This window comes from Festucalex cinctus, chromosome 9, assembly GCF_051991245.1.
Source record: "Festucalex cinctus isolate MCC-2025b chromosome 9, RoL_Fcin_1.0, whole genome shotgun sequence".
In the NCBI taxonomy this organism is placed as follows: Eukaryota; Metazoa; Chordata; class Actinopteri; order Syngnathiformes; family Syngnathidae; genus Festucalex; species Festucalex cinctus.
In genome coordinates this window covers 25,768,296-25,793,547 of record NC_135419.1, presented here as the reverse complement: position 1 = coordinate 25,793,547, position 25,252 = coordinate 25,768,296, and the positions used below count along the sequence as shown (strand labels likewise).

Here is a 25,252-nt window from a genome sequence, read left to right as displayed (position 1 = left end):
CTGCTCGCAGCTCTAGTTATTATTCTTCTTCTTCTTCTTCTTCTCCGTAAACGATCGCGATTTTGGGTACCTAAACATTCACGAAAACTCACCGAACTTTGCACACTCCTCAGGCCCGGCGAAAAATTTGATATTATGAAGTCGTCATAACAACGCGACTCTATAGCGCCCCCTAGCGTAGAAAAATAAAAACCAAGCCTGGCACGTTTGAGCTAGAGCAACGAAAATTGGCAGGCACGTGTAGCACCCCGAGACGCACAAAAAAGTCTATTGGGACCATGTAGCTAAAATGTACAGGAAATGAGCTATGAATTTTTTTATGTCCAATTTTGGCCTATTTTGGCACATTCACTGTGGTCATGCTTTTTCCCCCTCTGCAAACATTTTTCATCCAATTCACATCAAACTTGGCATTTATCATCTCAAGACCTGAGAGAACAACTGGGCAAAAAGTCTTGCCTTTTCGAAATACTATATGATGGGGGCGGGGCATCAAATATTGTCTTTAAAATTTCATTTGTCCAGAAAGAGCAAATGCTTAATAACTCCCATGTTCAAGCTCCAAAAAATCTCAAACTTCTCAGGCAACGTAATAGTCACGGCCTGAAAACATCTATATGATAAAATTCAGTTATACATATAGCGCCACCTAGTGGTGACAATAAATGTCATACTTTACGTTTTTAGCTACTGCGCTGAGCTCGTTGAAGGGATCCAGTTGAAAGTTGGTCAGAAAAGCCTTAAGATGTTGATCATGCGCCACACCGAATATTGTAACTTTTCGCCAAAGGGCGTGGCCGCTACGGTGCCGCAAAGTCTGAAGATTTTTCGTGACAATAAAAGCTGCATGAACTTGACCGAGATGATCCTATCTTCTCAAAATTTCACACATTTGATGAGAGTCCAGCCCTAAAGACATCTACGAACTTATATTTCATCTTACTGATAGCGCCACCTAGTGGCAATTTTTTTTCTTACGAATTTTCTTGTACATTTTTTCTCCAAACACGTTACCTGGACCAACCTCATATTTGCTCAGATGAGGGTTTCGGCCTTCATGATGTCACAACACGAAGTTTGTGAGTTTTCGCGAATCGCTGTGGGCGTGGCTAAGCACTGTTCGCCAAGAAAACAACGCCAGTTTTGAGGGTCTAAACATGCGCAGAAACTCATGAAACTTGGCACACACATCTGGCCTGGTAAAATGAACAATATTTTATTGTTGATTGTGCTATTTTTACAAAAATGACTCAATAGCGCCCCCTAGAAAATTTTAACGAAGCAGCCCCGATTGTACGTTTAAGCAAGATCTACGAAAATTTTTACGTGTATGAGGGAGCCAAAGACCTACAAAAAAAGTCTCTTGGACCCATATGCTAAAATGAACAGGAAGTGAGCTACGAATTTTTGAATGTCCCATTTTTGACGATTTTTGCACATTTTCAGGGGGCATACTTTTGCCCACTTCTCCTACACGTTTTATCCGACTGACTTATGACTTAACCTGGACCATGCCAAGACCTGAGCCAACAACAGACGGAAAAATCTTGACTTTTGGAAATACTATATGATGAGGGCGGGGCATCAAAATTTGTGTTTCGCACTGAAAAAGGATATGCTTAATAACTCCCCGATACATGCTCCAAAAAATCCCAAACTTGACATGTATGTTTATCGTCAAGGCCTGAAGGTATCTCTATGACAACATTCAGTTATATATGCAGCGCCACCTAGCCCTTGAGGCATGAAAAAAAAATACCCCACTTACGGTATTTTGTACAAAAAAATGTAAACTCATTCTCAGTGTGATAACTAAGTCATTTAGGAATATTCTTTTACTTTCCACCACTCAAAATATTCACTGGCATCAGACCTAACCAAACATACATATTTTTGTTATTTAGTTTTATGTATTTTTGATAGCCTCTATGGACATTAAAAGCAGTATCGTGAATGAAGGCTATGCTTAATAACTCCCAGGTACATGCTCCAAAAAATCCCATACTTGAAATGTATGCATATAATCAAGGCCTGAAGCTATCTCTATGACAAAATTCAGTTATAAATACAGCGCCACCTAGTCCTTGAGGCATAAAAAAAAAAATGCCTCACTTACGGTATTTTTGCAAAAATTGTAAACTCATTGTAAGTGTGATAACTAAGTCATTTATGAATATTCTTTTACTTTCCACCACTCAATATGTTCACTGGCATCAGACCGATCCAAACATACGTATTTTTTATTTAGTTTTATTTATTTTTTGATCACCTCTATGGACAATAAAAGCAACATTGTGCAATGAGTACGAGCGATGATGCGTGTATATATACTTTTACGAAAAATACCAATCAGGGCAACTCATTGCCTAAAAATAAAAAAAAGACGCTGATTTTTGCAGATCTTAACAATCACCACAACCCATTGAGCTTGACACACTCATCACACCTGGCAAAAAAAAAAAAAAAATCCACGTTTATCATGCCATTTTCAAAGAAATTCTGCTTCCAATGTGCCAGTACCCCAACGTGCAAGTACCCCAACGTGGCCCGGGCTGCGAGGGCCCTTTATAGCTGCTCGCAGCTCTAGTTATTATTATTCTTCTGCTTCTTCTTTATTCTCCGCAAACGATCGCGATTTTGGGTACCTAAACATTCACGAAAACTCACCGAACTTTGCACACTCCTCAGGCCCGGCGAAAAATTTGATATTATTAAGTCGTCATAACAATGCGACTCGATAGCGCCCCCTAGCGTAGAAAAATAAAAACCAAGCCCGGCACGTTTGAGCTAGAGCAACAAAAATTGGCAGGCACGTGTAGCACCCCGAGACGCACAAAAAAGTCTATTGGGACCATGTAGCTACAATGTACAGGAAGTGAGCTATGAATTTTTTAATGTCCAATTTTGGCCGATTTTGGCCACTTCTCCTACACGTTTCATCTGACTGAGTTAAGACTTGACCTGGACCATGTCAAGACCTGAGCCAACGACAGGGGGAAAAATCTTGACCTTTCGAAATACTATATGATGAAGGCGGGGCATCAAAATTTGTGTTTCGCACTGAAAAAGGATATGCTTAATAACTCCCCGGTACATGCTCCAAAAAATCCCAAACTTGACATGTATGTTTATCGTCAAGGCCTGAAGCTATCTCTATGACAACATTCAGTTATATATGCAGCGCCACCTAGCCCTTGAGGCATAAAAAAAAAATACCCCACATACGGTATTTTGTACAAAAAATGTAAACTCATTCTAAGTGTGATAACTAAGTAATTTATGAATATTCTTTTAGTTTCCACCACTCAAAATGTTCACTGGCATCAGACTTATCCAAACATATATATATTTTTATTTATTTTTGATAGCCTCTATGGACATTAAAAGCAATATCGTGAATGAAGGATATGCTTAATAACTCCACGGTACATGCTCCAAAAAAAATCCCACACTTGACATGTATGCTTATAATCAAGGCCTGAAGGTATCTCTATGACAACATTCAGTTATAAATACAGCGCCACCTAGCCCTTGAGGCTTATATAAAAAAAATAAATAAAATACCCCACATACGGTATTTTGTACAAAAAATGTACACTCATTCTAAATGTGATAACTAAGTCATTTATGAATATTCTTTTAGTTTCGACCACTCAAATTGTTCACTGGCTTCACACCGATCCAAACGTATGTACGTTTCCATTTTGTTTTATTCATTTTTGATTGCCCCTTTGGACAATAAAAGTAACATTGTGCAATGAGTACAACGAGCGATGATGTGTATATACACTTTTACAAAAAAATACCAATCAGGGCAACTCATTGCCTAAAAATAAAAAAGGACGCTGATTTTTGCAGGTCTTAACAATCACCAAAACCCGTTGAGCTTGATACACACACTGGCAAAAAAATATTCTACATGTAAACGTTTATTATGCCATTTTCAAAGAAATTTTGCTTCCAATATGCCAGTACCCCAATGTGCCAGTAACCCAACGTGCAAGTACCCCAACGTGCAAGGACCCCAACGTGGCCCGGGCTGCGAGGGCCCTTTATAGCTGCTCGCAGCTCTAGTTAGGGCCCGAGCAGCTACCGCTGCGAGGTCCCTATTGTTTTTCGATCGGATTATTATTATTATTATTATTAGGGCCCGAGCAGCGACCGCTGCGAGGTCCCTATTGTTCCTGAAGGAATTCTTATTATTATTCTTCTTCTTCTTTTTCTTTGTTATTATTCTTTTCCGCAAACAACCACATTTTTGAGGCACTAAACATGAACGAAAACTCACCAAACTTTACACGCAGATCGGGCCTGGCGAAAAATTTGATATTTTAAAGTCGCCATACATGATAACAGAAAAATGGCTCTGTAGCGCCACCTACATAGGTTTAACGGATCCCTGTCCCGCTACGATTGTCCTATGGCTACGAAAATTGTGTGGCACCTGTAGCACATCCAGATGAACAAAAACCTCTTTGATATGTGTACCCTAAAATAGACAGGAAGTGAGGTATGAGTATTTGAATGTCCAATTTTGGCCCATTTTTGCACATTTACAGGGGTCATACTTTTGCCCGCTTCTCCTACACGGTTAACCCGATTGACTTCAAACTTGGGCTGTACCATCTCAACACCTGGGACAACATCATGGTAAAAAATCTAAAGTTTTTGACATACTATATGACGGTGGCGGGGCATCAAATTTACAGTTTCAAAATTCTTACTTAACAAAGCATTGCCGGTGGTACGTTTAATTGAGAGCCACGAAAATTGGTACACATATGTAACAGACTATGATCTACAAAAAAGCCTGTTGGTGCCATATGCTAAACCTAACAGGAAGTCCGCCAGAGGAGAGGCATCAAATTTTGTGTTTCAAAATTCTTATTTAATGAAGCATTCCCGGCTGTACATTTCACCTAGAGTTACCAACATTTGAAGACATATGTAACAGCCCTCAAGGTACAAAAAACTCTTTTTGTACCATATGCTAAACCGAACAGGAAGTCCGCCATTTTGATTTACTTTGGAACGTGTTGCCATTTTTTGGGCCATTTCATAGGGGTCTTATTTTAACGAACTCCTCCTACAGAGTTTATCCGATCATCTCCAAACTTGGTGTGATTCATCTTAAAATGTTGAAGATGAAAAGTTATTGAAAGCTTTTTATTTCGTCGCACGCTGTTGCCGTGGCATGCACAGTTTGCAAAGGAAAAAAATTCCCTCTTAATGAAGCATTCCCAGTTGTACGAAGCAGCTAGAGCTACGAAAATTTGGAGACAAATTTAACAGCCCACGATGTACAAAAAAGTCTCTTGGTGCCATGTGCTAAACCCAACAGGAAGTCCCGTAGGGGCCGGTCATCACATTTTGAGGTAAAAAACTCCTCTTTAACGAAGCATTCCCGGTTGTACGTTTCACCTAGCGCTATGATAATTTGCAGGCATACATAAGTGCCCACGATGTACAAAAAAGTCTCTTGGAACCATATGCTAAACCAAACAGGAAGTCCGCCATTTTGATTTACGTTGGGATTTGTAGCCATTTTTTGTGGCCTTTTTTAGGGGTCATATTTTAACGAACTCCTCCTACAAAATTTATCCGACTGTCTTCAAACTTGGTGTGCTTCATCTTAAGATGTTTAAGATACAAAGTTATCGGAAGTTATTTATTTTGTCGCACGCCGTTTCATGGCGATGGATTGTTTGCCAAGTAAAATGCTGCTTTTTTTTTTTTGGTCTAAACATGTGCAAAAACTCATGAAACTTTACACACACATCAGGCTTGTCATAAGCATGAATATTTTAGAGATTTCTTATTAAATTTGCAATAAATGCTTCAATAGCGCCCTCTAGACATTTTTATGAAGTCTTTCCGATTATATGATTCAGCTAGATGTGTGAATATTGGCAGGCATGCTTAATATATTCAAAAAGTATTCTATATAGCCATGTGCCAATCCATTTTGATTTTATTTTGTTAATTGTGCATCATTTTTGGCCTTTCCATGAAACTTTACAAACACAAAGCATGGCAAAAACGTTTAAAATTTAGATGATTTCCTATTTGACAGTACCCCAACATGCCAGTACCCCGACGTGCAAATACCCCAACGTGGCCCGGGTTGCGAGGGCCCTTTATAGCTGCTCGCAGCTCTAGTTAGGGCCCGAGCAGCGACCGCTGCGAGGTCCCTATTGTTTTTCGTTCGAATTATTATTATTAGGGCCCGAGCACCGACCGCTGCGAGGTCCCTATTGTTTTTGTAAAAATTATTATTATTATTATTATTATTATTATTATTATTATTATTATTATTATTATTCTTTATTCTCCGCAAACAATCGCGATTTTGGGTACCTAAATATTCACGAAAACTCACCAAACTTTGCACACTCCTCAGGTCCGGCGAAAAATTTGATATTATGAAGTCGTTATAACAACGCGGCTCTATAGCGCCCCCTAGCGTAGAAAAATAAAAACCAAGCCCGACACGTTTGAGCTAGAGCAACGAAAATTGGCAGGCACGTGTAGCACCCCGAGACGCACAAAAAGGTCTATTGGGACCATGTAGCTAAAATGTACAGGAAGTGAGCTATGAATTTTTTAATGTCCAATTTTGGCCTATTTTGGCACATTCACTGTGGTCATGCTTTTTCCCCCTTTGCAAACATTTTTCATCCAATTGACTTCAAACTTGGCATTTATCATCTCAAGACCTAAGAGAACAGCTGGGCAAAACATCTTGCCTTTTCGAAATACTATACGACGGGGGCAGAGCATCAAATATTGCCTTTAAAATTTCATTTGTCCAGAAAGAGCAAATGCTTAATAACTCCCATGTTGAAGCTCCAAAAAATCTCAAACTTCTCAGGCAACGTAATAGTCACAGCCTGAAAACATCTATATGACAAAATTCAGTTATACATATAGCGCCACCTAGTGGTTACAATAAATGTCATACTTTACGTTTTTAGCTACTGTGCTGAGCTTGTTGAAGGGATCCATTTGAAAATTGGTCAGAAAAGCCTTAAGATGTTGATCATGCCCCACACCGAATATTGTAACTTTTCATCAAAGGGCGTGGCCGCTACGGTGACGCAAAATCTGAAGATTTTTCGTGAAAATAAAAGCTGCATTAACTTGACCGAGATGATCCTATCTTCTCAAAATTTCACACATTTGATGAGAGTCCAGCTCTAAAGACATCTACTAACTTACATTTCATCTAACTGATAGCGCCACCTAGTGGCAATTTTTTTTCTTACGAATTTTCTTCTACGTTTTTCTCCAAACACGTTAACTGGACCTACCTCATATTTGCTCAGAGGAGGGTTTCGGCCTTCATGATGTCACAACACGAAGTTTGTGAGTTTTCGCGAATTGCTGTAGGCGTGGCTAAGCGCTGTTCGCCAAGAAAACAACGCCAGTTTTGAGGGTCTAAACATGGACAGAAAATCCTGAAACTTGGCACACACATCTGGCCTGGTAAAATGAGCAATATTTTATTGTTGATTGTGCTATTTTTACAAAAATGACTCAATAGCGCCCCCTCGAAATTTTTAACGAAGCAGCCCCGGTTGTACGTTTAAGCAAAAACGCCGAATATTTTTAGGTGTATGAGGGAGCCCAAGACCTACAAAAACGTCTCTTGTACCCATATGCTAAAATGAACAGGAAGTGAGCTATGAATTTTTGAATGTCCCATTTTTGACGATTTTTGCACATTCACAGGGGGCAGACTTTTGCCCACTTCTCCTACACGTTTCATCCGACTGAGTTAAGACTTGGCCTGGACCATGTCAAGACCTGAGCCAACGACAGGGGGAAAAATTTTGACTTTTCGAAATACTATATGATGAGGGCGGGGCATCAAAATTTGTGTTTCACAATGAAAAAGGATATGCTTGATAACTCCCCGGTACATGCTCCAAAAAATCCCAAACTTGACATGTATGTTTCTCGTCAAGGCCTGAAGTTATCTCTATGACAACAGCGCCACCTAGCCCTTGAGGCATGAAAAAAAAATACCCCACATACGGTATTTTGTACAAAAAATGTACACTCATTCTAAGTGTGATAACTAAGTCATTTATGAATATTTTTTTAGTTTCCACCACTCAAAATGTTCACTGGCATCAGACTTATCCAAACATATATATATTTTTATTTATTTTTGATAGCCTCTATGGACATTAAAAGCAATATCGTGAATGAAGGATATGCTTAATAACTCCACGGTACATGCTCCAAAAAAAAATCCCACACTTGACATGTATGCTTATAATCAAGGCCTGAAGGTATCTCTATGACAACATTCAGTTATAAATACAGCGCCACCTAGCCCTTGAGGCTTATATAAAAAAAAAATAAAAATACCCCACATACGGTATTTTGTACAAAAAATGTACACTCATTCTAAGTGTGATAACTAAGTCATTTATGAATATTCTTTTAGTTTCCACCACTCAAATTGTTCACTGGCTTCACACCGATCCAAACGTATGTACGTTTCCATTTTGTTTTATTCATTTTTGATTGCCCCTTTGGACAATAAAAGTAACATTGTGCAATGAGTACAACGAGCGATGATGTGTAATACACTTTTACAAAAAAATACCAATCAGGGCAACTCATTGCCTAAAAATAAAAAAGGACGCTGATTTTTGCAGGTCTTAACAATCACCAAAACCCGTTGAGCTTGACACACACACTGGTAAAAAAATATTCTACATGTAAACGTTTATTATGCCATTTTCAAAGAAATTTTGCTTCCAATATGCCAGTACCCCAACGTGCCAGTACCCCAACGTGCAAGTACCCCAACGTGCAAGGACCCCAACGTGGCCCGGGCTGCGAGGGCCCTTTATAGCTGCTCGCAGCTCTAGTTATTATTATTATTCTTTTTCTCCGTAAACGATCACGATTTTGGGTACCTAAACATTTACGAAAACTCACCAAACTTTGCACACTCCTCAGGCCCGGCGAAAAATTTGATATTATGAAGTCGTCATAACAACGCGACTCTATAGCGCCCCCTAGCATCGAAAAATAAAAACCAAGCCCGGCATGTTTGAGCTAGAGCAACGAAAATTGGCAGGCACGTGTAGCACCCCGAGACGCACAAAAAAGTCTATTGGGACCATGTAGCTAAAATGTACAGGAAGTGAGCTATGAATTTTTTAATGTCCAATTTTGGCCTATTTTGGCACATTCACTGTGGTCATGCTTTTTCCCCCTTTGCAAACATTTTTCATCCAATTGACTTCAAACTTGGCATTTATCATCTCAAGACCTGAGAGAACAACTGGGGAAAAAATCTTGCCTTTTCGAAATACTATATGACGGGGGCGGGGCATCAAATATTGCCTTTAAAATTTCATTTGTCCAGAAAGAGCAAATGCTTAATAACTCCCATGTTCAAGCTCCAAAAAATCTCAAACTTATCAGGCAACTTAATAGTCACGGCCTGAAAACATCTATATGATAAAATTCAGTTATCCATGTAGCGCCACCTAGTGGTAACAATAATTGTCATACTTTACGTTTTTAGCTACTGTGCTGAGCTCGTTGAAGGGATCCAGTTGAAAATTGGTCAGAAAAGCCTTAAGCTGTTGATCATGCCCCACACCGAATATTGTAACTTTTCGCCAAAGGGCGTGGCCGCTACGGTGCCGCAAAGTCTGAAGATTTCTCGTGACAACAAAAGCTGCATTAACTTGACCGAGATGATGCTATCTTCTCAAAATTGTACACAATTGATGAGAGTCCAGCCCTAAAGACATCTACAAACTTATATTTCATCTTACTGATAGCGCCACCTACTGGCAATTTTTTTTCTTACGATTTTTCTTCAATGTTTTTCTCCAACCATGTTAACTGGACCTACCTCATATTTGCTCAGATGAGGGTGTCGGCCTTCATGCTGTCACAACACGAAGTTTGTGAGTTTTCGCGAGTCGCTGTGGGCGTGGCCAAGCGCTGTTCGCCAAGAAAACAACGCCAATTTTGAGGGCCTAAACTGGCACAGAAACACACGAAACTTGGCACACACAGCTGGCCTGGCAAAATGAGCAATTTTTTATCGGCGATTGTGCTATTTTTACAAAAATGACTCAATAGCGCCCCCTAGAAATCTTTAACGAAACAGCCCCAGTTGTACGTTTAAGCAAGAACGACGAATATTTTTAGGTGTATGAGGGAGCCCAAGACCTACAAAAAAGTCTCTTGTACCCATATGCTAAAATGAACAGGAAGTGAGCTATGAATTTTTTAATGTCCAATTTTGGCCTATTTTGGCACATTCACTGTGGTCATGCTTTTTCCCCCTTTGCAAACATTTTTCATCCAATTGACTTCAAACTTGGCATTTATCATCTCAAGACCTGAGAGAACAACTGGGGAAAAAATCTTGCCTTTTCGAAATACTATATGACGGGGGCGGGGCATCAAATATTGCCTTTAAAATTTCATTTGTCCAGAAAGAGCAAATGCTTAATAACTCCCATGTTCAAGCTCCAAAAAATCTCAAACTTATCAGGCAACTTAATAGTCACGGCCTGAAAACATCTATATGATAAAATTCAGTTATCCATGTAGCGCCACCTAGTGGTAACAATAATTGTCATACTTTACGTTTTTAGCTACTGTGCTGAGCTCGTTGAAGGGATCCAGTTGAAAATTGGTCAGAAAAGCCTTAAGATGTTGATCATGCCCCACAGCGAATATTGTAACTTTTCGCCAAAGGGCGTGGCCGCTACGGTGCCGCAAAGTCTGAAGATTTCTCGTGACAACAAAAGCTGCATTAACTTGACCGAGATGATGCTATCTTCTCAAAATTGTACACAATTGATGAGAGTCCAGCCCTAAAGACATCTACAAACTTATATTTCATCTTACTGATAGCGCCACCTACTGGCAATTTTTTTTCTTACGATTTTTCTTCAATGTTTTTCTCCAACCATGTTAACTGGACCTACCTCATATTTGCTCAGATGAGGGTGTCGGCCTTCATGCTGTCACAACACGAAGTTTGTGAGTTTTCGCGAGTCGCTGTGGGCGTGGCCAAGCGCTGTTCGCCAAGAAAACAACGCCAATTTTGAGGGCCTAAACTGGCACAGAAACACACGAAACTTGGCACACACAGCTGGCCTGGCAAAATGAGCAATTTTTTATCGGCGATTGTGCTATTTTTACAAAAATGACTCAATAGCGCCCCCTAGAAATCTTTAACGAAACAGCCCCAGTTGTACGTTTAAGCAAGAACGACGAATATTTTTAGGTGTATGAGGCAGCCCAAGACCTACAAAAAAGTCTCTTGTACCCATATGCTAAAATGAACAGGAAGTGAGCTACGAATTTTTGAATGTCCCATTTTTGACGATTTTTGCACATTCACAGGGGGCAGACTTTTGCCCACTTCTCCTACACGTTTCATCCGACTGAGTTAAGACTTGGCCTGGACCATGTCAAGACCTGAGCCAACGACAGGGGGAAAATTTTTGACTTTTCAAAATACTATATGATGAGGGCGGGGCATCAAAATTTGTGTTTCGCAATGAAAAAGGATATGCTTGATAACTCCCCGGTACATGCTCCAAAAAATCCCAAACTTGACATGTATGTTTATCGTCAAGGCCTGAAGTTATCTCTATGACAACATTCAGTTATATATGCAGTGCCACCTAGCCCTTGAGGCATAAAAAAAAAATACCCCACATACGGTATTTTGTACAAAAAATGTAAACTCATTCTAAGTGTGATAACTAAGTCATTTATGAATATTCTTTTAGTTTCCACCACTCAAAATGTTCACTGGCATCAGACTTATCCAAACATATATATATTTTTATTTATTTTTGATAGCCTTTATGGACATTAAAAGCAATATCGTGAATGAAGGATATGCTTAATAACTCCACGGTACATGCTCCAAAAAAAATCCCACACTTGACATGTATGCTTATAATCAAGGCCTGAAGGTATCTCTATGACAACATTCAGTTATAAATACAGCGCCACCTAGCCCTTGAGGCATTTATATATATATATATATATATATAAAAAAAACTCACAGACGGTGTTTTGTACAAAAAATGTACACTCATTCTAAGTGTGATAACTAAGTCATTTATGAATATTCTTTTAGTTTCCACCACTCAAATTGTTCACTGGCTTCACACCGATCCAAACGTATGTACGTTTCCATTTTGTTTTATTCATTTTTGATTGCCCCTTTGGACAATAAAAGTAACGTTGTGCAATGAGTACAACGAGCGATGATGTGTATATACACTTTTACAAAAAATACCAATCAGGGCAACTCATTGCCTAAAAATAAAAAAGGACACTGATTTTTGCAGGTCTTAACAACCACCAAAACCCGTTGAGCTTGACACACACTGGCAAAAAAAAATATTCTACATGTAAACGTTTATTATGCCATTTTCAAAGAAATTTTGCTTCCAATATGCCAGTACCCCAACGTGCAAGGACCCCAACGTGGCCCGGGCTGCGAGGGCCCTTTATAGCTGCTCGCAGCTCTAGTTAGGGCCCGAGCAGCGACCGCTGCGAGGTCCCTCTTGTTTTTGTAAGAATTATTATTATTCTTCTTCTTCTTCTTCTCCGTAAACGATCGCATTTTTGAGGGCCTAAACATTTACGAAAACTCACCAAACTTTGCAGTCTCTTCGGGCCCGGCGAAAAATTTGATATTATGTAGTTGTCATAACAACGCGACTCTATAGCGCCACCTAGCGTAGAAAAATAAAAACCAATCCCGGTCCGTTTGAGCTAGAGCTACGAAAAATGGCAGGCACGTGTAGCACTACGAGACGCACAAAAAAGTCAGTGGAAGCCATTTCCTAAAATGTACAGGAAGTGAGCTATGAATTTTTTAATGTCCAATTTTGGCCTATTTTGGCACATTCACTGTGGTCATGCTTTTTCCCCCTATGCAAACATTTTTCATCCCATTGACTTTAAACTTGGCATTTATCATCTCAAGACTTAAGAGAAAAACTAGGCAAAAAATCTTGCGTTTTCGAAATACTATATGACGGGGGCGGGGCATCAAATATTGCCTTTAAAATTTCATTTGTCCAGAAAGAGCAAATGCTGAATAACTCCCATGTACAAGCTCCAAAAAATCTCAAACTTCTCAGGCAACGTAATAGTCACGGCCTGAAAACACCTATATGAAAAAATTCAGTTATACATATAGCGCCACCTAGTGGTTACAATAAATGTCATACTTTACGTTTTTAGCTACTGTGCTGAGCTCGTTGAAGGGATCCAGTTGAAAATTGGTCAGAAAAGCCTTAAGATGTTGATGATGCCCCACACCGAATATTGTAACTTTTCGCCAAAGGGCGTGGCCGCTACGGTGACGCAAAGTCTGAAGATTTTTCGTGACAATAAAAGCTGCATGAACTTGACCGAGATGATCCTATCTTCTCAAAATTTCACACATTTGATGAGAGTCCAGCCCTAAAGACATCTACGAACTTATATTTCATCTAACTGATAGCGCCACCTAGTGGCAATTTTTTTTCTTACGAATTTTCTTGTACATTTTTCTCCAAACACGTTAACTGGACCAACCTCATATTTGCTCAGATGGGGGTTTCGGCCTTCATGATGTCACAACACGAAGTTTGTGAGTTTTCGCGAATCGCTGTGGGCGTGGCTAAGCACTGTTCACCAAGAAAACAACGCTAGTTTTGATGGTCTAAACATGCGCAGAAACTCATGAAACTTGGCACACACATCTGGCCTGGCAAAATGAGCAATATTTTATCATGTATTGTCCTATTTTTACAAAAATGACTCAATAGCGCCCCCTAGAAATTTTTAACGAAGCAGCCCCGATTGTACGTTTAAGCAAGATCTACGAAAATTTTTAGGTGTATGAGGGAGTCCATGACCTACAAAAAAGTCTCTTGGACCCATGTGCTAAAATGAACAGGAAGTGAGCTATGAATTTTTGAATGTCCCATTTTTGACGATTTTTGCACATTTTCAGGGGGCATACTTTTGCCCACTTCTCCTACACATTTCATCCGACTGACTTTAGACTTGACCTGGACCATGTCAAGACCTGAGCCAACTACAGGCAGAAAAATCTTGACTTTTGGAAATACTATATGATGAGGGCGGGGCATCAAATTTTGTGTTTCGCACTGAAAAAGGATATGCTTAATAACTCCCCGGTACATGCTCCAAAAAATCCCAAACTTGACATGTATGTTTATAGTCAAAGCCTGAAGGTATCTCTATGACAAAATTCAGTTATATATGCAGCGCCACCTAGCCCTTCAGGCGTGAAAAAAAAATACCCCACATACGGTATTTTGTACAAAAAATGTCAACTCATTCTAAGTGTGATAACTCCCATGTTCAAGCTCCAAAAAATCTCAAACTTCTCAGGCAACGTAATAGTCACGGCCTGAAAGCATCTATATGATAAAATTCAGTTATACATATAGCGCCACCTAGTGGTAACAATAAATGTCATACTTTACGTTTTTAGCTACTGTGCCGAGCTCGTTGAAGGGATCCAGTTGAAAATTGGTCAGAAAAGCCTTAAGATGTTGATCATGCCCCACACCGAATATTGTAACTTTTCGCCAAAGGGCGTGGCCGCTACGGTGACGCAAAGTCCGAAAATTTTTCGTGACAATAAAAGCTGCATGAACTTGACCGAGATGATCCTATCTTCTCAAAATTTCACACATTTGATGAGAGTCCAGCCCTAAAGACATCTACGAACTTATATTTCATCTTACTGATAGCGCCACCTAGTGGCAATTTTTTTTCTTACGAATTTTCTTGTACATTTTTCTCCAAACACGTTAACTGGACCAACCTCATATTTGCTCAGATGAGGGTTTCGGCCTTCATGATGTCACAACACGAAGTTTGTGAGTTTTCGCGAATCGCTGTGGGCGTGGCTAAGCACTGTTCGCCAAGAAAACAACGCTAGTTTTGAGGGTCTAAACATGCGCAGAAACTCATGAAACTTGGCACACACATCTGGCCTGGTAAAATGAACAATATTTTATTGTTGATTGTACTATTTTTACAAAAATGACTCAATAGCGCCCCCTAGAAATTTTTAACGAAGCAGCCCCGATTCTACGTTTAAGCAAGATCTACGAAAATTTTTACGTGTATGACGGAGCCAAAGACCTACAAAAAAGTCTCTTGGACCCATATGCTAAAATGAACAGGAAGTGAGGTACGAATTTTTGAATGTCCCATTTTTGACGATTTTTGCACATTTTCAGGGGGCATACTTTTGCCCACTTCTCCTACATGTTTTATCCGACTGACTTATGACTTGACCTGGACCATGCCAAGACCTGAGCCAACAACAGACGGAAAAATCTTGACTTTTGGAAATACTATATGATGAGCGCGGGGCATCAAAATTTGTGTTTCGCACTGAAAAAGGATATGCTTAATAACTCCCCGATACATGCTCCAAAAAATCCCAAACTTGACATGTATGTTTATCGTCAAGGCCTGAAGGTATCTCTATGACAACATTCAGTTATATATGCAGCGCCACCTCGCCCTTGAGGCAAAACAAAAAAATACCCCACATACGGTATTTTGTACAAAAAATGTAAACTCATTCTAAGTGTGATAACTAAGTCATTTATGAATATTCTTTTACTTTCCACCACTCAAAATGTTCACTGGCATTAGACTTATCCAAACATGTACTTTTTTATTTATTTTTGATAGCCTCTAATGGACATTAAAAGCAATATCGTGAATGAAGGATATGCTTAATAACTCCACGGTACATGCTCCAAAAAAATCCCACACTTGACATGTATGTTTAGAGTCAAGGCTTGAAGGTATCCCTATGACAACATTCCATTATATATACAGCGCCACCTAGCCCTAGAGGCATAAAAAAAAATACACCAACTTAACGGTATTTTTACAAAAAAAAAAAAAATCCACATGTCAAGGTTTATCATGCCATTTTCAAAGAAATTCTGCTTCCAATGTGCCTTACCTAAACTTGCCAGTACCCCAACGTGCCAGTACCCCAACGTGCAAGTACCCCAACGTGCAAGTACCCCAACGTGGCCCGGGCTGCGAGGGCCCTTTATAGCTGCTCGCAGCTCTAGTTATTATTATTCTTTATTCTCCGCAAACAATCTCATTTTTGAGGACCTAAACATTCACGAAAACTCACCGAACTTTGCACACTCCTCAGGCCCGGCGAAAAATTTGATATTATGAAGTCGTCATAACAATGTGACTCTATAGCGCCCCCTAGCGTAGAAAAATAAAAACCAAGCCCGGCACGTTTGAGCTAGAGCAACGAAAATTGGCAGGCACGTGTAGCACCCCGAGACGCACAAAAAATTCTATTGGGACCATGTAGCTAAAATGTACAGGAAATGAGCTATGAATTTTTTTATGTCCAGTTTTGGCCTATTTTGGCACATTCACTGTGGTCATGCTTTTTCCCCCTTTGCAAACATTTTTCATCCAATTGACTTCAAACTTGGCATTTATCATCTCAAGACCTGAGATAACAACTGGGCAAAACATCTTGCCTTTTCGAAATACTATATGACGGGGGCGGGGCATCAAATATTGCCTTTAAAATTTCATTTGTCCAGAGAGAGCAAATGCTTAATAACTCCCATGTTCAAGCTCCAAAAAAAACCTCAAACTTCTCAGGCAACGTAATAGTCACGGCCTGAAAACATCTATATGATAAAATTCAGTTATACATATAGCGCCACCTAGTGGTAACAATAAATGTCATACTTTACGTTTTTAGCTACTGTGCTGAGCTCGTTGAAGGGATCCAGTTGAAAATTGGTCAGAAAAGCCTTAAGATGTTGATCATGCCCCACACCGAATATTGTAACTTTTCGCCAAAGGGCGTGGCCGCTACAGTGCCGCAAAGTCTGAAGATTTTTCGTGACAATAAAAGTTGCTTTAACTTGACCCAGATGATCCTATCTTCTCAAAATTTCACACATTTGATGAGAGTCCAGCCCTTAACACATCTACGAACTTATATTTCATCTTACTGATAGCGCCGCCTACTGGTGATTTTTTTCTTACGATTTTTCTTCTACGTTTTTCTTCAACCACGTTAACTGGACCTACCTCATATTTGCTCAGATGAGGGTTTCGGGCCTAATGATGTCACAACACGAAGTTTGTGAGTTTTCGCGAATCGCTGTGGGCCTGGCTCAGCGCTGTTCTCCAAGAAAACAACGCTAGTTTTAAGGGCCTAAACTAGCACAGAAACACATGAAACTTGGCACACACATCTGGCCTGGAAAAATGAAAAATATTGTATTGTTGATTGTGCTATTTTTACAAAAATTACTCAATAGCGCCCCCTAGAATTTTTTAACGAAGCAGCCCCGGTTGTACGTTTAAGCAAGATCTTTGGAAAGTTTTAGGTGTATGAGGGAGCCCAAGACCTACAAAAAAGTCTCTTGGACCTATATGCTAAAATGAACAGGAAGTGAGCGACGAATTTTTGAATGTCCTGTTTTTTACGATTTAAGCACATTTACAGGGGGCATACTTTTGCCCACTTCTCCTACACGTTTCATCCGACTGACTTCAGACTTGACCTGGACCATGTCAAGACCTGAGCCAACGACAGGGGGAAAAATCCTGACTTTTCGAAATACTATATGATGAGGGCGGGGCATCAAAATTTGTATTTTGCAATGAAAAAGGATATGCTTAATAACTCCCCAGTACATGCTCCAAAAAATCCCAAACTTGAAATGTGTGTTTATAGTCAAGGCCTGAAGCTATCTCCATGACAACATTCAGTTTTATATGCAGCGCCACCTAGCCCTTGAGGCATGAAAAAAATTACCCCACTTACCGTATTTTTACAAAAATTGTAAACTCATTCTCAGTGTGATAACTAAGTCATTTATGAATATTCTTTTACTTTCCACCACTCAAAATGTTCACTGGCATCAGACCGATCCAAACATACGTACTTTTTTATTTTGTTTTATTTATGAGCTATGAATTTTTTTATGTCCAATTTTGGCCTATTTTGGCACATTCACTGTGGTCATGCTTTTTCCCCCTTTGCAAACATTTTTCATCCAATTGACTTCAAACTTGGCATTTATCATCTCAAGACCTGAGATAACAACTGGGCAAAACATCTTGCCTTTTCGAAATACTATATACTACGGTGCCGCAAAGTCTAAAGATTTTTCGTGACACTAAAAGCTGCATTAACTTGACCGATATGATCCTATCTTCTCAAAATTTCACACATTTGATGAGAGTCCAGCCCTAAAGACATCTATGAACTTATATTTCATCTTACTGATAGCGCCACCTAGTGGCAATTTTTTTTCTTACGAATTTTCTTCTACGTTTTTCTCCAAACACGTTAACTGGACCTACCTCATATTTGCTCAGATGAGGGATTCGGCCTTCATGATGTCACAACACGAAGTTTGTGAGTTTTCGCGAATCGCTGTGGGCGTGGCTAAGCACTGTTCGCCAAGAAAACAACGCCAGTTTTGAGGGTCTAAACATGCGCCCAAACTCATGAAACTTGGCACACACATCTGGCCTGGTAAAATGAACAATATTTTATTGTTGATTGTGCTATTTTTACAAAAATGACTCAATAGCGCCCCCTAGGAATTTTTAATGAAGCAGCCCCGGTTGTACGTTTAAGCAAGATCTACGAAAATTTTTAGGTGTATGAGGGAGCCCAAGACCTACAAAAAAATCTCTTGGACCCATATGTTAAAATAAACAGGAAGTGAGCTACGAATTTTTGAATGTCCCATTTTTGACGATTTTTGCACATTCACAGGGGGCAGACTTTTGCCCACTTCTCCTACACGTTTCATCTGACTGAGTTAAGACTTGACCTGGACCATGTCAAGACCTGAGTCAACGACAGGGGGAAAAATCTTGACTTTTCGAAATACTATATGATGAAGGCGGGCCATCAAAATTTGTGTTTCGCACTGACAAAGGATTTGCTTAATAACTCCCCGGTACATGCTCCAAAAAATCCCAAACTTGACATGTATGTTTATAGTCAAGGCCTGAAGCTATCTCTATGACAACATTCAGTTATATATGCAGCGCCACCTAGCCCTTGAGGCATGAAAAAAAAATACCCCACTTACGGTATTTTTACAAAAATTGTAAACACGTTTCGCAATGAAAAAGGATATTCTTGATAACTCCCCGGGACATGCTCCAAAAAAATCCCAAACTTGACATGTATGTTTATCATCAAGGCCTGAAGGTTTCTCTATGACAACATTCAGTTATATATGCAGCGCCACCTAGCCCTTGAGGCAGAAAAAAAAATACCCCACTTACGGTATTTTTACAAAAATTGTAAACTCATTCTCAGTGTGATAACTAAGTCATTTATGAATATTCTTTTACTTTCCACCACTTAAAATGTTCACTGGCATCAGACCTATAACATACGTATTTTTTATTTAGTTTTATTCTTTTTTTATAGCCCCTATGGACGTTAAAAGCAGTATCGTGAATGAAGGATATACTGAATAACTCCCCGGTACATGCTTAAAAAAATCCCAAACTGGACATGTATATTTATAGTCAAGGCCTGAAGGTATCTCTACGACAAAATTCAGTTATAAATACTGCGCCACTTAGTCCTTGAAGCATTAAAAAAAAAAAACACTTATGGTATTTTGAACAAAATTTGTGAACTCGTGTTATAACCAAGTCATTTATGAATATTCTTTTACTTTCCACTACTCAAGATGTTCGCTGGTATCAGACCGATCCAAGCATATGTAAATTTTTTATTCAGTTTCATTTATTTTTTTATTTTTTTTTGATCGCCTCTATGGACAATAAAAGCAACATTGTGCAATGAGCACGAGCGATGATTGGTATATATATACTTTTGCAAAAAAAATTAAAAAAACAGTCAGGTCAACTCATTCCCTAAAAATAAAAAAGGACGCTGATTTTTGCAGATCTTGACAATCACCAAAACACATTGAGCTTGACACGCACATCACACCTGGCAAAAAAATTCACATGTAAAGGTTTATCATGCCATGTTCAAAGAAATTTTGCTCCTAATGTGCCAGTACACCAATGTGCGAATACCCCAATGTGCGAATAAACGTGCAAGTACCCCAACGTGCAAGTACCCCAACGTGGCCCGGGCTGCGAGGGCCCTTTATAGCTGCTCACAGCTCTAGTTATAGTTAGTTTTGTAAACATAAAATGTAGTTTCAGTTTTCGTTTTAAAAAAAAATGCATTTTCGTTTTTATTTTATTTCGATAACAATATTGTTTTTTTGAATTTCAGTTTTAGTTCTTTCATTAGTTTTAGTTAACTAAAATAACCTTTAATGGCACCTTTTTTTCGATAATTATAGTAAGTTTTAGTTAGTTTTGTAAACATAAAATGTAGTTTCAGTTGGTTTTCATTTTTTAACTCTTTGACCGCCATAAACGTTTCAAAACGTTCAGTATAATCCTAGGATAGGCCGCCATAGACCTCAATTGACGTCTACTATGTTTTTTTATGGAAACGGGTGGAGGAAAGCCTTGGGCAGCTGTGCTCCAAGTATCAAGCCGATCGGGTTACTATAATGAGTATTCCTGGCCACTAGATGGCTGTGATGAGTCTTTTGGACAAGATCGGGTAGGAGACATCAGTAGAAGGAGAGAGGCTGAGCTAGAGTGTTGAGGGGGAGAGAATGGCTAACTTGGCTAAGGGAGTCAAAAAGGCTACAGATGGCAATCAGCTCACGCTTGATCCTTATTTTCAAAGCTCAAAAGCATCGACCAGTGCTAAAGAGCACAGTGATGACAGGGTTAAGTCATAGTTGAAGTGGTGACGCGACCGTTTCGACCACGTCCTAAGGCCTAATAACGTCCTAAGGCCCCACCGGCTAGCGATGCTAACACCGGAGAAAAGTGGTGCACAACCGAGCACGTCTGCACAGATGACGTTTCATCGGACGATGACGACTACTATGGGTCCGATGCAAGACAGTCTTGGACAGTCTTCCAAAGAACGTGAAGGTAAGCGCTAACATGCTAAGAGATTGCTAGTAAGATTACTTTCCTAACTTTTCGGGCGATCTGCTAGCAGCGTGTGTAAATGTGCTGATATACACTAAAACATCTATTACCTATAAAAACGTGAATGTATATTTTATAGATCGTGCTCACAGCAACGTCCGACCGCTGGTTCTACGACAAAGAAAGGTAAAAAAAACAAAAACGTTTTCAATACACCGCAACAATAAAAGGAAAGTCTTTCGGATAGTATTGTAATTGTATATGTTTCTTTCAGCTCCTCCTCAAAGGGCCCAAAGTGACCCTTCTCACAGTGAGCAGAACAAAGGTAAAAAGAAAAAAGATTCTCCACAGCACTAATAAAATATTTGATGGTAAACGTCTTCTATAATTTACAGAATGTGCATCAACCAATACATCCAAGAAAAAAGGTAAACATGCACACACACACACACACACACACACATTGCATCACAGTGCTCTAAAATAATATATGATATTGAAATGTATATTTGCAGATCCCAAAGATTCTGGCTGGCTTGATGAATTCGGCTGGCAGCCAACCATCTTCCCCTTTGCTGCAAAACCAGGACCAAGGGATGCTGCAGCAGAGCTGAATTCCCACCTGCCAGCTGACATCCTGGAGCTCTTCATCACGGATGAACTTCTCCAGCACATCGTTCATCATACCAACCTCTACGCAAATCAGTCTATGTAGAAGCAGACTGACAAAAACTGTTGCGCACGTGTAAATAGTTTGCAAAGAGTTTTCCAAATTGTTTGTTCGGATTGCTACTGTTGCATGTAAATAAACTGTTATTTTGCAATCAAAAAACATTTTTTATTTTTGGGGTAGTGTTTTATAGAAGTTTAGGTGTTTGTAGAATCACTCATGCAAAAAAAAAAAGTGCCAACTTCATTAGAGTGCATGAAATAACATCGTTTCACAAAAAGCTTGATTTCTCCGTATTTTGGAAGAAAATAGAGGATTTGGGTGAAACAAAGCTGTTTTCTATTGTTGATTACTGAAGATCCGAATAAGGTAGAAACAAACTTTTTTTTTTTAGATGAAAGATGAGACTTCAATCTTTCATTTGGTAGTATCCGCGTTTCCATAGTCCTAACACATTTTCTGTGGAGCTTGAAAGATCGGTAAAATTCTGTAACTCAGCTGGCACTATGGGGTTACCTTTTCCGAAAATGGCTGGCAGTCAAAGAGTTAAAAAGCATTTTCGTTTTTATTTGATTTCGGTACTATTGTTTTTTTGAATTTTTTGTTTTCGTTAACTAAAATAACCTTTAATGGCACCGGTTTTTCGATACCCTCCCTTGTTACTTTGACCATCTCCAAACATTTTTGTTAGGGGTGTGCCAAAAAAAAGAATCGAGATTCTCATTTATTAATCGAATAGAATCTATTAATATCCTATAATCGATTTTATTTAAATTAGAAATGAAGAAGACCCCTGCAGTTGCAGCCCACATGCTGTTTTTGTGGAAAAGGCACTTCCAATACAAAATGAATAAATGTTTAAACAAAAATATTTATACGTGGCCCTACACGAGACACTTTAATGTCTCTATTTGTCATTTTGTCTTGCAAAGCAGACTGGAGTAGATCATGACAATTTTGTGCATATCTGTAAATTGAAGCAGAAATCATTTGTCAATCAAATAATTTTGAATCGAGAATCGAAAATTGATTCTGAATCGAATCGTAGACCCAAAAATCGTAATCGAATTGAATCGTGAGACAGTCAAAGATTCCCAGCCCTAATTTTTGTTTTGTTTATTTTATTTGAACTGAGTCAAATGCCATTTTTAGCATATGTCGCGGGCCACTGAAAGATGGACGACGGGCCGCAAATGGCCCCCGGGCCGTGGTTTGGACACCCCTGATGTAAATGATCAAAGCCTTTGTAATATTAGTTTTTTTTTTATTATTTATTTATTTTTTATTTTTTTATTTTTTTTTTTTTTATAACATGTGGCAGTAAATAATAAATGTAAAACATAAAGCTCACTACTTTGCAGCTTTCATTTATTGCGGGTATATTTTGGAACCTAACCCTGGCGGAAAACGAGGGAACACTGAAGTCTAGTTTTTGGAAACGCCTGTCAGTAGTCAGCATGTTGGTGTGCTGGTGTTAATGATTCTGTTTTTTCTTCTCCAACAGGCCCATTCGTGCCATGCCTGTGGTCATGACTAACTCTCTTGGTCAAGTGACATTAAACTCTTCCCCCATCCTAACCACCACTGCCGGAGCCCCAGTCACGGTCGCTAGCGCTAGTGCGACTCCAAAATTTGTCATCCAGACCCTGCCGACCGTGCTGCCGTCTGGTTCCAAAGCCGGCGAGAAAATAACAATCATCACGATCCCAGCCAACCAGCTCGCCACGCTCATGCAGGCCAGTCCGTCAGGCCAGGTGACGCAGCTCGTACAGGCCAAACCTGTCGCTACGCGTCTAGCACAGGCCGTGACAAAACCAGCCGCAACCCCTACCGTCCACCTAGCAGCAGGCACCCCAGTACCACAGCTCATCCTAGCCAAACCGCAGCGCTCTGTAGAACAGGTCCAAAGTCCCAGCCAGCTAAAGGAGTCCTCCAACAGTCAGCCACAAGCAGCACAATCAGAGGTCCCATCCCTCTCCAGTCAACCGGTAGCGGCCGAAGAAAGCCCAGCTTCGTGAGAAGTCAAAAGCTCGGTTGAGATGCGTTCGGGGGGCAGACGACAGAGTAAAAATGCTGCAGAGGAGGCAATCCATGTCCCATCCCTGCTTACAGAGCACTTCTCTTAGAACCGACACAGGCTGCTCTCACCGTGGACAAATTGAAACCCGGCAGAAAAAGAACTATACCTGGTATGTGAATAAATGAAGCTCAGAGAAGATGGGCAGCCTTAGATTGCAAATGAAACTATTACCATATGCAGTCAAACCATATATAAACTCACTGAAAAGATTTTGTAAATGGAAATGTACAGAGCATTTTGATACGCAGCAGATATGTTTTTCTCTTCAGCAGAGTTTGGTTGATGTCATCTTTGTTTTACGTTTGTTCTTGTCTGAAGATTTCTGTCCTTCCCCAGCACTGTTAAAAACACTGCTTTTTTTTGTACTGCAATTTAAAAGGGAGTCAAAAGATGTCTATATCAAAATAAGAAGTTAGATTTGTGCTCCACATATGAAGTATAGTCTGCTATTATTTCTTGTACTATCAATTTTACGAAAACAAAATGTGCTATAAAAAGATGAAAAAAAGGAATTGCCTTTCATGGTGTCTGTCATTACAGCTGTAAAATGTGAGCGAAAAGTCGGTGGTGGGTTGTGGTATGTGGGGCGACATTTGCAAAGCATATCAACAGTGAAAATGTTAAACATTTAGTCTTATATACCTTCACGAAATCATTTACTCTTTGACCGCCAAAAACGTTTAATGACGTATTCTAAAATCCTAACGAAGCCCGCCAAAGAATGTAGTTTATCACGTTTTTTTTTTTTCTCAATGGGCAGCGCGACGTCCTGTGCAGCGCTGCCTTGTCACTAAACAAAAAATATTGGTGTCAAAGTCACAGTTGTGCAAAATTTTTTTATCTTTTCACAAAAAGCTTGTTTTTCTCTTTAATATGTTTGTATTTTTGCTTATGTCACTCAAATGACCTAATTTCAAATGGTGATTACTAAAGAACGGAATAAGGTCAAAACATATTTTTTTTTCTCATGAAAGAATGGAATCCAATCTTTCATATGGTATCCACTAGGGATGTAACGATAAGCGCAATATTGTGATATTAAAATTGCCACAATATCGTCATCGTCATGTTCATGATATTTAAATGCAACATATCTGTTAACAAAGTCAGATTGATTTCCATTTGTGCAGTTCTAGCACCCTCTGGTGGCTAGTTTTTTAGTGGAGTTTAATTTCCATTAGGGATGTTTTGGCCCTTCTATGTTTAAAAATGCTATTGGTCAGATGAAGGGGAACGTAATAGGCCTGTGAACTGAGTCAATATGTGGAGGAACTCTATGTGCGTGTATTAACAAAATAATATAACATTGATGTTATGTACAAAAGCATAATATTGTGCTTTTTTTTTTTTTTTTTTTTTTTTTTTTTTTTAACAATATTATGACCTTTTTTAAATATTGCCAACCTCCTCACAATATCGTGATAATTATCACATTG

The 25,252-nt window shown here is 39.4% G+C and overlaps 1 protein-coding gene across 3 annotated transcripts in view; it reads left to right on the top strand.

The window, feature by feature from the left end:
* Window positions 1-24,328, top strand: part of elf2a (E74-like factor 2a (ets domain transcription factor)) — a 143,930-nt gene extending 119,602 nt beyond the window's left edge. For all 3 annotated transcript variants that reach the window (XM_077531918.1, XM_077531916.1, XM_077531917.1), the window contains one exon: window positions 23,241-24,328. In XM_077531918.1, the coding sequence (XP_077388044.1) occupies window positions 23,241-23,754 (514 nt within the window). In that variant the 3' untranslated portion in view covers window positions 23,755-24,328. The remainder of the gene's footprint in view (window positions 1-23,240) is intronic.
* The last annotated feature ends 924 nt before the right edge of the window (window positions 24,329-25,252 follow it).